Source organism: Maniola jurtina, chromosome 9, assembly GCF_905333055.1.
Source record: "Maniola jurtina chromosome 9, ilManJurt1.1, whole genome shotgun sequence".
Lineage (NCBI taxonomy): Eukaryota > Metazoa > Arthropoda > Insecta > Lepidoptera > Nymphalidae > Maniola > Maniola jurtina.
Window position 1 is genome coordinate 2279626 of NC_060037.1, and position 16316 is coordinate 2295941.

Genomic DNA, 16316 nt, shown 5'->3' on the forward strand with positions numbered 1-16316 from the left:
GCATCAGCGTGGTGTACTGTGGCCTTAACTCTTCCCATTCTAAGAGTATAATACCCTTGCTCAGTTGTGGGTCATCATGATCAAAGTCAAAGTGAAAGTCAAAATCATTTATTCAAAGTAGGTACTATTGTACACCTTTTCTTTGTCAGATTGGTGAGATTTGAAAAATGATATAGTGGTGATAATTAATTACGATTGTTTTTTTTTTAATTTATTTATTCACACAAATTTTACCTATTTTTAACATTTTATATCTCGCCAAACTGGTGGGCCAGTTTGTTGTGATGATGATTGGACTAGCATTTCAGAACAATGACTCCTAATGGAAAACAATGATTAAGTCTAGGTCAGAGCGTGCTTGCCTAGAACATATATATTTTATTCTTGTGTTGCCTCAAGTTGTTATTACATAGCAGGAAACTCTTGGAAACACGGACGCCCGCGCCGGAAGGGCGTTCTACATCTTAGCGGCTCGTATCAGAAACGTTGAACAGAAATAACTCGGTTGTCACGTTTTTACATCGAAATATACTATTTATATTCAATGCGTTCTCATATTAAGAACTTACGATCAAGAGGCTCTAGGATATCGTTAACCGTAAGAAATAAATAATACTTATATATGATTTGGTGTAGATGGGAAAACGATAGAAAAATGCCGCTTTTCACACTTTTTGGAAGATTATGGTAGAAAAAAATTTAAGTGCATTAATATTTTAGAACTCAGAGCGAAAAATGCGCGCCACACAATAAAGCTCAGAGTTACTCCTCGGCTCCACGGGCGATGGAGAAATTAGATGATTTCCACACATTTTGGTAGATACACAAGAAATATTAGGTGCATGAGAATCTAAGGACTCAGAGTATTGAAACAATAGGATTTTTTAAAATTTTCAATTTTAAAAGAAATTTTTCATGCGCAGAAAATGTGTAGCTCATAGTAAAGCTCTCACTTTCCGGTGCAAGGTCGCCATTCCAGCACCGTGGGACCTCAACTTCTATAGCTTTATTTCGAACTAGCTGTGCCCGCGACTTCGTTCGCGTGGAATAGTGACTTTTCGGGCTTCTTTAAATTGACATAACTTTTTTATTTATGAACCGATTGACATGAAATAAACACTAAATGTTAAGTGAAGCTTACTACAATATATTAGTGAAAACCGTATCTAAATCGAATAAGCCGTTTCTGATATTAGCGTGCACAAACACACAGACAAACAGACAAAAAAAATTTAATTACAATTTCGGGTTCGGCATCGATATAATAACAACCCCTGCTACTTTTTTTTTATATATTTCCATTGTACAAACACCACTTTTCTACAATTTTATTATATGTATATAGATAGACGATGTGCTCTGCCCATTGCCACTTCAGCTTTGCCACCGCTGAGCTTTAACAGTTACTCTGGTTCTCCTACGGATTTCCTCATTTCTGATTGGATCACGACATAACGTAACGTAACTCTCAACATAGCTCCCTCCATCGCTCGTTGAGTAACTCTGAGTAATAATGATATGTTATTGACTGTGGTACTAGTTTTATTCATGAATTCCTAATCACTCAGCCAGCACCACTGGTTTACCAATTCTCGAAATTCTAATATTCATTTTAATAAGAACCAGACCGAAATTCCTGCTCGAAATCCAAGCCGTTTTTACCAATATTGGCTTTAACTTTAACTTGAATATTGCTTTGAAGTTCCGAGTCTTTAATTAGGTCTACTTACTTAACAACGTGATAGTCTAGTGGTAAAGACGTCCGCCTTCTACTCGGGAAGTCGGAGATTTGATCCCAGGTCCGCACGTCAAACAAACGGGCCACCGCTGATAGTATCAGTAAGTCAATCAGGACTTGGTCCTTTTTTAATATTATGTATATCATTAGATTACGAGCCAGAATTATTAAGGTCGTCGGTTTAGGTGTTCCCCGAAGCAGAGGGAATTATTTAGCGGCAAAGTTTTGTATCCTTAATAAAGCCCAATGGCACAATTCAGAGAAAATTACAAAAAAAAAAACAAATTCAAGAAAAGAACGAATTTATTTTACCCGTTTAAAGCTTCGTGTTTAATTGGTAATGGTTTTTTAATTACGGACTCAAGAGCTACCTTTTTTTCTCGTTACTGATTCTAACTATAATGAGTTGGTAATTTTTAGGGTTCCATATTCAAAGAGATACACGGGAGCCCTGCTACCAACCCTCCGGTTGTCTGTCTGTTAGTCCGTCGTTCGTCTGTCACAGAGGTCAGGACGAATCTTTCAGGACGTGAAGCTGAATAATAAAACTTATTTTTTCTGCCTGAAAAACTCTATAATAATATTATAAAGAGGTAAAGTTTGTATGTTTGTTTGTAACGGCTAATCTCTGGTTACTACTAAACCAATTAAATTCTTTCACCAGTAGAAAGCTACATTATAATGGTGATGGAAAACATCGAGAGGAAATCTGTATGCCTAAGAGTTTTCTTTCTCAAAGGTGTGTGCAGTCTGCCAATCGTGGCCAGTGTGGTAGAGTATGGCCACACTTTTTTCATTCTCGAAGGAGACCAGTACTCAGTAACTAGCTGGCAATGGGTTGATCAAGATCTAAAAGGATTAATAGTTATAATGTATGGAACTGTATGAAACATGGCACACCGCTTGCGTAAAGCGTGGACGTAAGCGTTACCCGGTTTGTTTATGGGTTTTACGCGCGTCATTACGCACGTGTCACGTGTACGCAATTGCTGTGAATCGACCTTAAATTGCGCCAAGGTTCTTTGATCTTTGTAGAAAAAGTGAAAACCGACAAAGTCAGCAAGCCAGCCAGCGCTGATTTAACGTTGTACCTAAATGTACATAGCTACGTCAAATGGCCTAGTACACGTTCGCTGAGTGTATTGGCCGAGTCCATCGGGCCAATGTGTATAAGACTGTTTATATTGTTGAGTGCTGGTAATGCAACGGCAAAGGGATAAATAAATACTTATATTAGCACTTAGAGTCAGCTGTCTAGACGCAATAAAAAGATAAAGTACCTATACCTATCCGCCGAGATGAAAACAGTTGCAAAGTCAATTACATTACTGTGCATTGTATTGCAAGTCCTAACATTGTAACGTCCATACTTAATATTATAAATGCGAAATTGTGTCTGTCTGTCTGCCTGACTGTCTGTCTGCTAGCTTTTCAGGGCCCAACACTTGAACCGATTAGGCAAGCGATATCAGGGTGGGCCAACTAGTCATAAAAATATTGCTATAGTTCTAGATCTGATTTAATTGCACTCCTATTAACGTTTTTCTAGCTCCGTTGCACATCTAGGTTGACTGGGAGATAAGCTTTTAGTATTTTAGGGTTCCGTACTTTAAAAGGAAAAAAGGAACCATTATAGGATCACTTCGTTGTCTGTTTGTCTGTCATGTCTATCAAGAAACCTATAGGATACTTTTCGTTGACCTAGGATCATGAAATTTAGCAGGTATATAGATCTTATAGCATAAATAAGGGGAAAAATCCGAAAACCGTGAATTTGTGGTTACATCACAACAAAAATTAAAATGTAGATAGAATGGTAGTGTTTATTTAAATTTTTGATAAAGTAGTAGGTAAAAATTTCTTAAAAATGCGGTACAATTAGTAAATTAACAAAAGTTGGTATTAAAATTTTCTTTCTAAATTACTTCCTTCTGGCAGTTTTAGATATCTTTCAAAGTTTATTCAATAATCTAAATCTTCCTTTTCCCGCTCGGGCCTTTATTAATTTACTGTTGAATGGGTTAGTTGCCTTTGGTAATTGTATTCGGATAAGCTTTATTGGAGGTGCTGTACCAACGTCCATAAGCTCTGAGCTTCTAACGGGTACCTACTATAAATTTATTTATTAAAAAGATAATTGTTTCCTTCATTATAAATTTCGAGAAAGATGTTGAATCCAACTGGGCTGGGTAGCGTTTGGAAAGCTTCGAGATGCCTTCTCGTCCAAAATGGTTGTGCTTGAAGAACACTTGAAGATGGAGTGTGTGTCTTCGAACAGTGCGTGTTACCAATGATGACGCATAGATCCGAGACATGGTCGCTAACTATGGGTCTCATAAGAAAGCTCAGAGTTGCTCAGCGAGCGATAGCGAGAGCTAAGCTTGGAGTTTTCTACGTGGTCAAATCAGACATGAGAACATCTGTAGGAGAACGACATAGCTGAAAGGATTAAGAAGCTGAAGTGGCAATAGACAGGACACATGGTTCGAAAAGAAAAACCATAGAAGTTGGGGTTCCAAGGTGCTAGAATGGCAACCTCGCACCGGAAAGCTTGCGTTGGAAGAACCCGTACTAGGTGGGCATACGACATCAAACGAGTCGCAGGGAGCCGCTGGATTCAGGCGGCGCAAGACCGCGGCGTGTGGAAGTCCCTGCAAGAGACTAAGTCCAGCAATAGATGTCTATCAGTCGATAATGATGATGTCGTGCGTAACGAGCCTAAAGGGCTACTCACACATCGACGGCTGACGCACGAAGTGAACACCCCGATTTATTTTTACACTCAAAAGTAAACACGTATGTTCTTGTACCGCTTGATTTATGCTGGCCTCGTAAACGGTGTTACGGAATGATTCACGGCGGCGCATAACATTTAACGACCGGGATTTTTAGCACGAATGGAAAAGAAACAGCAGACGTCCAATACGTTGAACAGGATACTTCTTTCACTAAAATCATGGGGAGGAAAAGTAGGAACACTGCATTAATACTGTAACTGTTCTGAAAACTGTGTAGGACGCCTGCCAACTTTTTGAATCGAAAAACTCCGCATTTAAATATAGTCGAAAAGGTGAATGAACGGTGTAGCACTGACCTCCTTTCTGTGTTATATTGAAGGTGCGGAGCCTGTAGGAGTCTTCATCTGGCTCCTCCTCTGGTTGGTGGGCTGTTTTGGGAACGTCCAAGAACGCGTTTGAGCGTCTAGGTTGGCTGTGTTGTCCTGGTGGGGGCCGCCGGCGTGCGGAAGCTTGCCTTCTGACTTGTGGGGGGGTTTCGGCTTCCGCCAAGCGTGGTTCGGAGCTGTAGCGTGCTCTAGTTTCCCTGTCCAACTGTTGCTGCTGCTGCTGTCTCCTGTGCCGCACTGATCGCCCGCCCGTGATGCGTGCGGACTGCGACCTGGTCGCGGGCCTGCGTCTCGGAGCCGGGGTGGTCTCCATGGGAGCAGCCAAGGCCTCCATACTCGCGGAAGAGGGCGCGCATATCGACTGCGAACGCTTCGTACGTCCGTCCGTAGCCATGGTCGCGACGGTACTGAAGTCTGAAACTTCACCCGCCCGCCCCCGCTTGGGCGGTACTTGTTGCATCGGGCTTATATTAGAGCAGTTTTCAAATGTCACTAATTCGTAAAAGCTTTTGTTTGGGCGGGCGGCTGTTTAGCGTAGTTTTGCGCAGTCAATGGTTTTGCAGTTTTGTTTACGCATTATTATTGTGGGATGTGAAAGAATGAACTAGATAGGTAACATATTTAGGTAGCTAACATATTCACCGATGAAATAAAACCCTATTTTCTATATTTTATTTACACTAGGTAAACTACTTTCTTTGTTGTGGAATTTAAAATATACCTATTGTAAGTATTCGTTTAAAAGCGCGTGTCATTGAAAAGTAGAGTAGTAGAGCAGGGCAGAATCTAATATTATGTTACAATTATTATTATGAACGGTTCAAAGACATATTTCGTGGACTAATTATATTATATACCTACAAATTAATTGATACGTAGAATTTGATGACAAAATAACATTTTTGGAACATTTTATAACTAAAATAAGTTTATGGCGTAAAGAAAAGTTGACAGTTCTGATAAATGTAGGTACATACATACTTGGTTCTAGAGAACGAACTTCCACCGAACTTTTCGGATGATAAAGGTTGTGACAGACAAGGCGAGCAAGCGCTAACGAGCGAATGATAACTTCCATTCAATTATTCAACACCTATTTATCTAATGTTTGACATTTGCACTGCTATTGAATCTTGAAAGAAAGTTAAGTAATTTTTTTATGGTTCCGTACCTCAAAGGAGCAAAACGGAACCCTTATAAAATCACTTTGTTGTCTGTCTGTCTGTCCGTCTGTCGTGTCTGTCAAGAAAAGCTATAGGGTACTTCCTGTTGTCCTAGAATCTTGAAACTCGGCAGGTAGGTAGGCAGCACAAGTAAAGGAAAAAATTCGAAAACCGTGAATTTGTTGTAGCTACATCACAAAAAAAAAATTAATGTGTTTCAATTTTCAAAGTAAGAAAATTATACTATGTGGGGTATCATGGGAAAGGACCTTACCTGTACATTTTAAAACTGATTTTTGTTTATTTTTATCCATAATAGTATTTAATTTACCGTGCATAAAAAATTTTCAAAAGAAAAATAAAACCGACTTCAAAAACGACAAACACTAAAAAGTAAAAAATAACTTTTGTTTAGCTACACGTGTAATGCACCTAGGTATGAAGTCGAGCGAGCATATTAAAACAAAATTAGAAATCCAAGAGTGAAGCTCGCCCGACTTCATACCTAGGTGCATTACACGTGTAGCTAAACAAAAATTAATTTTTACTTTTTAGTGTTTGTCGTTTTTGAAGTCGGTTTTATTTTTCTTTTGAAATTTTTTTATTTCACAATTTTTAGTGGCCCCACTGTACTATAATATGCTGTGCCCAGTTAAAACCCTACTGTTTACTAAGCTATTACACTGATCGCGAGCAATTTGCTCCTATCCATTAAGGAGTTCTGTTCTTCATCTCCGAAGATATTCATCAGATCTTCACCAAATTTATATGGGACCACCTGCACAGTATACCCTTTCAAACAAAAAAAAAATTTCCAAATCGGTCCAGGGGTATTTGAGTAATCGGGGAACATACATAAAAAAAAAAAAAATAAAAAAAAAAAAAAAGATCCCGACGAATTGAGAACCTCCTCCTTTTTTGGAAGTCGGTTAAAAATATCAGAAAAAGTACCCTAGTACGGAATCCTCGGTGCGCAAGTCTGACTCGCACTTGGCCGGTTTTTTTATTTTAGTTTTGTTTATTTCCACTTCGAAGCTTTTTCGCGAAAAAATTCGGAAAAAAGAGTGTATCCAATAATAATTAAATAATTCGTTCCTGTAATATCGCTATATCTGAATGGACTTTAATCTGCAAAGTTTTGGCCCGTGATTAATGAGTGAAGAAAACGAGTTCTATTGAAGACCGGAAAGTTTCCCAACTTTAACTCCTGAACAATATTTTGCACTTTTGTTACACTAAAAGTTAAAACTAAACTAAAGTATGACAAATTGGTATTGGAGCAGTTAACAGGGCTCTCTCCGTCACTCGTTTCCACTCGTTTCATACAATCGTAGTTCCAATTTCATTTGAATATTAAGCAACCAAAGTCCATGAAATTTTGCAGACATATTCTAGAAACTAATATCTGTGTCTGTGGTGTTTTAGATTTTTCTAAAAATATGTAGTTTTAAAATTACAGGGGCTCAATGATTTGTATGAAAATTTTTAAGACCGCGTAACTTTGAAACCGAATATTTTAACAGAAATCTGGAAAACCACAGACATAGATATTAGTTTTTAGAATATGTCTGCAAAATTTCATGGACTTTGGTTGCTTAATATTCAAATGAAATCGGAACTACGATTGTATGAAACGAGTGACGGAGAGAGCCCTCTTAATGGATAAAAGATAGTACATAGATGACAGAGGTAGTTCCTGAATTTAAATTCTCCGTTTTACCAATTTTGACTAAAGGTAAAGAGTTCTCACGGGATTTCTTTAAACCTGAATCCACGCTGTCCAAGTCGCGGCCATCATCTAGTAATTCATATAATTTCCAAACCATGTTTCTAAGATAATAAATTATACGAATTTTACATCTTTTTCACTCTACATGACACTCGTAACATATTATGAACATAACTATTAATATGTTAGCACTTCCGTATCTACGGTTGTATGTTTCTCAAAGTAATATAATTATTTTTTGATTTATTAAAAAGAAAAATAACCTCCGCTTTGTCCTGGCAAGATATTATTTAATAAGAAAATGAAAAATATACTACAAGTTACAAACAACGCACTAAATAAAAAAAAAATATTAAATTACTAGCTGTTGCCCGTGAATTCGTACGCGTGGATTCGGGTTTTTGAAAATCTGCGGAAATTATATGATTTTCCGAGACAAAAAAATGATAATTCTATAGCCCGTCTCCCGCATGCAAGCTATCCTTGTACTAAAGTTCATCAAAATCGGTGATCGAATAAGTCTTGACAGGCTTCACATATTATTAGTTTAAATAATACAAGATGACTTCATCTGCATGGCTTAAAATTTTTTTTTAAATCCCGTGAGAACTCTTTGATTTTCCGGGATAAATTGTAGCCTACGATAATCTCCGGGATGCAAACTCTCTGCATGCTCTTAGTTAAGATCATGGGGTTTTTTCGTAAGTTCCGCTTTAATAATAAGTAAAGGGTAGCATTGTTGTAAACTGCAGCAGGTAATATTATAAATTCGTCATAATATAAAGCTGTGAAGGTTCTATATGCGCCCAAACGTTATGAAGAAGCCCCTACTATCTATACGGGGTAAACTTAAAAGGTCTGTCGGTTTGTGAAGATTAGTTCAGCGGTTGAGCCGTATAAAGGTAATAGGCAGACAGATAGACACACTTTCGCATTTATAATATTATAGTTTTGTTTGAATTATTTCGTAGGTATGAGTATTTTGAGAAATATTGAAAATGATAGAAATATTATAGCGGATATACAAGAAAATGATGACAGGAAAAAATATGATCACATAATCTGAGGCCCCGGTAGTGCCCTCGGCCAAGTCGAACAAACAAGACGGGTATTGGCCATACCATATATTTTTTTTGGATGCTCACGGCACTTTATTGAGATGATATTATGTATCTTTGAGTTGAACTATGATAACATATACCTAGGTAGTCAATAATCATATAACCTCAGAAGTCAAAACTCAGAAGTCAGACCTCAGTCTGCGTGGAGCGTTCACATTGCATAGGCGTTATGTTGGGAAAATTACATATAATATTCGCTACATTTGTGACTCTATGCTTTATAAAGGCTAGTGCATACAAAGTGCCGCCAGCAAAGTTTGAAGCGGTGTACCCTCCAGGATACTTTCGACTATCTGTCAAGGGTATGTTTTTCTATATTATTTACTAGCGACCCGCCCCGGCTTCGCACGGGTGGATATTTATTTTTTCTATTTTCCGGGATAAAATATAGCCTATACGGATTCGGAAGAATCCCTCTAAGTAAAGGTAAAAGAAATTTTGAAATCGGTCCACTAATTTATGGATGGCTGGATTTCGGTTTTTTTTTTAAATCCCGTAGGAACTCTGTCATTTTCCGGGATAAAAAGTAGCCTATGTCCTTCCCCGGGATGTATCCCAAGACTGTACCAAACATTAAAATCGGTTCAGCGATTGGGCCGTGAAAACGTAGCAGACAGACAGACAGACAGACAGACAGACACACTTCCGCAATTATAATATTAGTATGAATAAGTACTATACATTAAGGATAAACTACTTCATAGTTTGTGTTAAATGCGGTTTAATTCGCTAGATAAATAATTATTTATATTTATTTCCTCCTGGTTTAGTCTGGGTGTATAATTCACGTTAACATTTTATAATGCGTATTGAAAAACACTCACGAAAACTAAACAAAATGTGAGTTATTAAAGCGAATGCAGGGAATGTGCAAAGTGCCTTGAGGACTACCTATAGACAGGTAGTAAGAGAACAAACTCAATGAATTTCATTCACATTCCATTGAAGTTGGTTACTTTTGGAAAAATTTCGGCTACTTGCTACTGTGAAAATTTCAACTTACATACACGATACAACCCGTTGACAGACAGACGGATAGATAGACGGACGGACGTACGAACATTGTTCACGTGATTAATTATCACCACTATATCATACAATTAATATAACAATTCTGTCCATGAAAAGGAGTACAATAGTACCTACTTTGAATAAATCATTATGACTTTTGACTTTTGGACTGGCTTTGTAATAGGTTCCCGTCAGCACCCTCCGGGTAAGGAACTCTAAAAATCTCTTATTTTGTAGATGACGGGTACTCCCTCCTGCAGTTCCATGCCAACATTAATAAAAAAATAGGAGTGCTGGAGCCTGGCCGGATCTTCCAAACTTTACATAAGCCAAAGAATGGGGACCCGTGGACCTTCCACGGCCAAGGCATTAAAATTAAACTTGGTGACACATTTTACTACTGGTTAGTTGTTATGAAGAATGACCTGACTTATAGGCAGGAGGGAGAATGGACTATTACTGGTAAGAACCGTTTCAAACTCGAAATTTTGATCCATTTCATCTCCATCATGATCAACACATCGTTGGTCCTCTACATCACTAGTCTTCTCACAGGATGAGAAGGGTTTAGGACTTTAGGCCATAGTCTGCCACGTGGGCCGAGTGCAGATTGGCAGACTTCACACAACTTTGAACACAAGAATATTATGGAGATCTCTCAGGCATCATAATGGTCAACCCATCGCCGGCTCACTACAGAGCACGGACCTCTTCTAAGAGTGAGAAGGTTTTTGGCTATAGTCTACCACACTAGCCAATTGCGGATGGGTAGACTTCACACACCTTTGAGAACATCTTCAAAGAATCATCAGAACTCTCAGGCATGCAGTTTCCTCACGATCTTTTCCTTCACCGTTAAAGCAAGAGATACTTTTTCTATACTTAAAATGCACATAACTCCCTAAAAGTTACAGGTTCATGCCCGGTATCGAACCTTCAACCTCCGATTAGGAGGCGGACGTCCTAACCACTGGGCTATCACAGCTATCTCTCATGCTGTGCAGAGTTTGCACCTCGTTGGAATGCGGCGCCTCTCCCACCTCCCCGCTCACCTCCCCGCGGTCGCCTTGTCGCATCAGTACGGTTCGCATACCGTAGTATGACGTAATTGACGCGAGGTGCAAACTTAGCTTGACCGAGTAGTAGTTAAATCTATAATACCTTTTTTCAGAGTTCATCAGCGAAGACGGGAGACCAGTGGATCCAGCGAATCTGCCAAAACCTGAACCTGACCCCAAACCGGACCCGTATTCATATATTTATCAATCTCCAAGCTGTCGAAAGTCGGAGACAGAAGTCCTTGGTCTAAGCTCAGTGTGCCAAGGTGCTCACATCTTCAGTGAGGACTTTAGCAAACAAAAATTGAATGATTTGAACCAGTGGGATGCTGAGTACAAGTTTCCTCGAGGTCCAGTAAGTTTTTTTTTTATTAAGATACAAGTTAGCCCTTGACTGCAATAGGGTGGTAACTAGCCACGGCTGAAGCCTCCCACGAGAGTTTATAGAATAAAACTTCTTTTTCGTGGTAGAAGAGAACTCGTGGTGGCCATTTTAAGAACGTACGAGAAAACGTTACTTCGGTGCGAAAAATTACCTAACCTTGAAGTCTTAAGGCACGACTAAAAGAAGTTTTACTTAAAACATCGGTCAAGTACGAGTCGGACTCGCACACGAAGGGTTCCGTACCATCGTACAATATATATTTTTCTTTAATTTTCATGTAGATCATTTTAAATTTTTTACTATTTGTTTTTATAGTCTAGTCTCCTGCCTAGGAACCCGATGTCATAAGCTCTAGGCTAAGTTTTCACGTGGTTCTAAATTTCGTATTTTTAACCCCCGACCCAAAAAGAGGGGTGTTATAAGTTTGACGTGTGTATCTGTGTATCTGTGTATCTGTGTATCTGTGTGTCTGTGTATCTGTGTATCTGTGTGTCTGTGTATCTGTGTATCTGTCTGTGGCACCGTAGCGCCTAAACGAATGAACCGATTTTAATTTAGTTTTTTTTTTTTGAAACGTGGCTTGATCGGGAGTGTTCTTAGCTATAATCCAAAAAAATTGGTTCAGCCGTTTAAGAGTTATCAGCTCTTTTCTAGTTTTCTTGTAGAAAAGAAGGTTAGATAACGGTTAGGTTCATAATATTCAAGTGTCAATTGACAAATGTCAAGCTGTCAAGATGGACGTTGCCTAGATATACATAATTATTTATTTGAAAATGATTTGTCGGGGGTGTTGAAAATTTTTAATTTACACTTGTTTAAAGGATTACCCGTTCAACGCATATGTGAAGGACACAATAAAAGTAGAGGATGGTAACCTAAAGATAAAACCTGAACTAACTGATTCGCGCTTTGGAGATGTTTATATAGGTGGTGAATGGGACTTGACCAGCTCGTGAGTATATGTTTTGAATCACAAATTCACGATTTACTGATTTTCCCCTTTACTCGTGCTATAAGACCCTGCCTACCTTCCAAATTTCATGACTCTAGGTGAACGGGAAGTACCATATAGGTTTTCTTGATAGAAACGACAGACGGACAGACAGACAGGCAGGCAAGTGATCCTATACGGAACCCTAAAATTGGTACAACCATGACGTGACTCAGTCCGTCCGTCTGTCCATTCGCCTGTCGCACCTGCTTTGTCAGCTTCTATCAATGCAATGTATTTGAAGTTTAGAATAGTTCATACTATCCATACTCTAGAGTTTCAACTAATATTACCTACATCGATGATTACCTATAAGTATGCGAGTTTGTCTGTCCGTCCTGCCCGTTTAACCGTTTTTGATAAAGGTACAATACCGAACTCAAACTTATATTCTGACTTTGCCTTTGACTATTGCAAAGCTCGGGTATGCTAAGTGATCCCGGGTAAATCTACATTTACCCATACCTCTAGCACTACCCGGATAATATTTTCTTATAAATATTATAGGAATCGATTTTGTCTCTATACCTATGCACTTAGATTTGAGGAAAACGTGAGAGTTAAAATATCACTGTAAGTTCAACTACCTAACCGGTTTCTCCATATTTATCATCGAGCTCAAACAATAGAATACATATGTCAATGTTGAAGGTAAAATCTGTAGATATTTTCAAGTTTGTGTAACCGAAGGGGCCAATGAGACCCTATTAGAAAGCCTCCGCGGTCCGTCCGCCCGTCTGTCTGTCAGCGGGCTGTATTGCATGAACCGTAATAGGCAGAGAATTGAAATTTTTACAGTGTCTATTTCTATTGCCGCTATAAGAACAAATAATAAAAATTTCAAAATGACCAACACGTAAATAAAAAATGAATCAATGCCGATGGACACCTGGGACTCGATTATGGTAAAATGATAGCTCTACGGTGTGACGATCACAATGATCTCTGATCAATGATGATGGCCGACATGCACTCGCTCACTAATTGGCTACTAACAAGAATACCATAAATTCAGCCAATCACAACAATTTCGATTGTAATTAATGATTGATGCGAGTTTTCCGGAACCGACGTACTGAATTTTTCTACTGTTTGTCTGTACGTCTCAATCAGCTCACGAAGATGATTTCACCATCCTTTTCAATGGTATTTTCAGGTGCACAGGCCAGGTGGGCTCAGAAGAGTGTTACTTGCAGTCGTCTGGCGCCAACATCCTGCCGCCAGTCACCAGTGGCAAGATCACCACGCGCAATCGGTTTAGCTTCAAGTACGGCAGGATAGACGTGAGAGCCAAACTGCCTGCTGGGAACTGGCTTATACCAGGTGAAGATTTGCTTAACCCCTTTTTATTAACCCCCGACCCAAAAAGAGGGGTGTTATAAGTTTGACGTGTGTATCTGTGTATCTGCGTATCTGTGTATCTGCGTATCTGTGTATCAACAAACAAAAAAACTAAATTAAAATCGGTTTAATAGTTTAGGAGCTACGATGCCACAGACAGATAAACTGATTTTAAACCGATTTTAATTTAGTTTTTTTGTTTGTTTGAAAGGTGGCTTGATCGAGAGTGTTCTTAGCTATAATCCAAGAAAATTGGTTCAGCCGTTTGAAAGTTATCAGCTCTTTTCTATTTACTATAACCTTCACTTGTCGAGTGTGTTATATATTTTTGATTTACACTTGTTCATTTGTTGATTGCAAAAGGTATTCAACTAAAAGTTCAAAAATCCTCCCACTAGGTGGACAGGCAACATCAAACGAGTCTCAGGGAGCCACTGGATGTAGGCGGCGCAAGATCGTGGCGTGTGGATGTCCCTACAAGAGACCTACGAGTATGTCCAGCGGTGGACGTCTATCGGTTGACAATGATGGTGATGATGATGATGTCATTTAACTTAAAAAAAATCTAAATAAGCAAGTTTATTCCAATTCCAGAAATCAACCTCGAACCTCGCGACACCGTCTACGGCAAACAACGTTATGAGTCGGGCCTCATCCGTGTAGCCTTTGTGCGAGGAAATCCGCTCTTTAGCAACAAGTTATACAGCGGGCCAGTCCTCTCCGATGCCGAGCCTTACAGATCCTACCATCTCAAAGAAAATCGCAGCATCGAGAACTGGAATAAGGACTTCCATGACTTCACTTTGGTTTGGAAACCAAGTAAGTTTTTCGTATACAAATCAACTATTAGTGATTGCGGTTGCGATTGTAAGCCTAGTGGTTCAGACGTTCGCCTTCTATTCGGGGGACGGGGGTTTGATCCCAGGCACCGGGATGTAAATTAACCCTGTACCAAATTTCATCAAAATCGGTCAATCTGTTTGGCTGTAAAAAGTTAGCAGAAAGATAGACAGAGACACACTTTCGCATTTTATTAGTAAGTATGGACTTTATTAGTATGGATAAAGGGTAGGTACATACCACGCATACCATTAGTTTTCTGACTTTATTTTTCGACTAGCTGATGCCCGCAGCTTCTCCCGCGTGGATTGGTCAGATCCTCTGCAGCATCAGGATTGAGGAGTTGGACTCCAAATTTTTTATGAAACAATGTCGCAAAGTTCCTCTATCGATTAAAAAAGAAATGACGCAAATCGGTTCAGAAATCTCGGAGATTTCGGTGTACATAGGTAGCAAAACACAACTTCCTTTTTGAAAGTCAGTTAAAAAAAGTAGCCTATGTTACTCCCTGGTCAATCCTCTACTTGTCTGTGTAAATCCCGTCAAAATCGGTTCAGCCGTTCCGAAGTAATAAACAAATAGGTAAAAAATAAAAGTTTATTCAGGTCAACATTGATCAATAATTTTATAATGTCGAAATAAGCTTACAATCATTAGTTTACACCCTGTATATTTAGATTTATAAAATACCATGGTTGTTTTTTCAGCCAGCATCGAAGTCTTCGTGGATTCAGTTAGCTACGGGACTGTGAAACCCGGCGAAGGTTTCTACTACACAGCCAAGCAGTATGATGTACCCTACGCTTCTAACTGGTTGAAAGGATCCCACATTGCACCGTTTGACCAACTGGTGAGGAGGTTTGAGATTACTTGTACGATGGTGCGGAACCCTTGGTGTGGGAAGACATTTGCCCGATTTTTAGGGTTTCGTACTTCAAAAGGAAAAACGGAACCCTTACAGGATCACTTTGTTCTCTGTCGTCTGTCCGTCCGTCGTGTCCGTCACCTATAGGGTACTTCCCGTTGATCTAGAATCATGAAATTTGGTAGAAAGGTGGGTCTTACAGCATACGTAAAGGAATAAATCCGAAAGCAGAAAATTTGTGGTTACATCACAAAAAAAAAAATTGTATTCACGAAAAAATTAATTTACCAAATCACATATAGATGGCGCTGTTGTAATTAACTTGCTGTGCACATAAAAATATTAAAATATCTTGTACGATGGTACGGAACCTTTCGTATGCGAGTCTCGCACTTGACCAGTTTTTTGCCCTCAGTTCTACATCTCCCTCGGAGTGCGCGCAGGTGGGATCAACGACTTTGCGGACAGCCCTGACAAGCCGTGGAGCAATGGAGCCAGCAAGGCAGTGTACAGGTTCTACCAGCAGCAGGACTCCTGGTTCCGGACCTGGACTTCACCAGAGCTGATTGTTGACTCCATCGACGTTTATGCAATATGATTTATCTCAAGTTTTTCTGAATAAACTGATTTGAAAATCTATGCCTTTTAACCGATTTCCAAAAAAAAATTTTTATTCGGTGAGTGAAGCCTGAGAGTTCGCCATAATGCTCTCGAAGGTGTATGAAATCGTCGCACTTGGCCAGCATAGCGGACTATAGAACCTTTCTCATTTTGAGAGGAGACCCGTTCTCAGTGGTGGGCCGGCGATGAAGTTTTTGTAAAACCTATAGAAAAATCCTATTACAGTTTTTAAAGGGTTTTAAATGATAAGAAAGCTTGGGAACCATACCGTACACAACCTTCTATCCCGGAAAATCAAAGAGTTCCCTCGAGATTTTTGAAAACCTAAA

General features: G+C 39.2%; 2 protein-coding genes across 2 annotated transcripts in view; one reads left to right on the forward strand and one right to left on the reverse strand.

The window, feature by feature from the left end:
- LOC123868337 (GTP-binding protein REM 1) overlaps positions 1-5278 on the reverse strand; it is an 85378-nt gene extending 80100 nt beyond the window's left edge. Inside the window, exon 1 of the mRNA XM_045910816.1 lies at positions 4833-5278. Coding sequence (XP_045766772.1) covers positions 4833-5256 — 424 coding nt within the window. The 5' untranslated portion in view covers positions 5257-5278. The remainder of the gene's footprint in view (positions 1-4832) is intronic.
- A 3575-nt stretch (positions 5279-8853) lies between these two features.
- Positions 8854-15996, forward strand: LOC123868334 (beta-1,3-glucan-binding protein-like). Its single transcript, XM_045910811.1, has 8 exons — positions 8854-9177; positions 10124-10348; positions 11058-11299; positions 12151-12281; positions 13477-13643; positions 14256-14480; positions 15209-15351; positions 15782-15996. The coding sequence occupies exons 1-8, from the start codon at positions 9045-9047 to the stop codon at positions 15962-15964; spliced, it is 1449 nt and encodes a 482-aa protein (XP_045766767.1). The 5' UTR covers positions 8854-9044; the 3' UTR covers positions 15965-15996.
- The last annotated feature ends 320 nt before the right edge of the window (positions 15997-16316 follow it).

What these genes read in the sequence shown, in the direction of transcription:
- LOC123868334 (XM_045910811.1), top strand. Translation starts at nt 9,045, where the DNA reads ATGTTGGGAAAATTACATATAATATTCGCTACATTTGTGACTCTATGC. An exon ending in CTTTCGACTATCTGTCAAGG is followed by an intron (nt 9,178 to 10,123) that starts GTATGTTTTTCT and finishes CTTATTTTGTAG; the next exon opens with ATGACGGGTACTCCCTCCTG. An exon ending in CACTTTGGTTTGGAAACCAA is followed by an intron (nt 14,481 to 15,208) that starts GTAAGTTTTTCG and finishes TTGTTTTTTCAG; the next exon opens with CCAGCATCGAAGTCTTCGTG.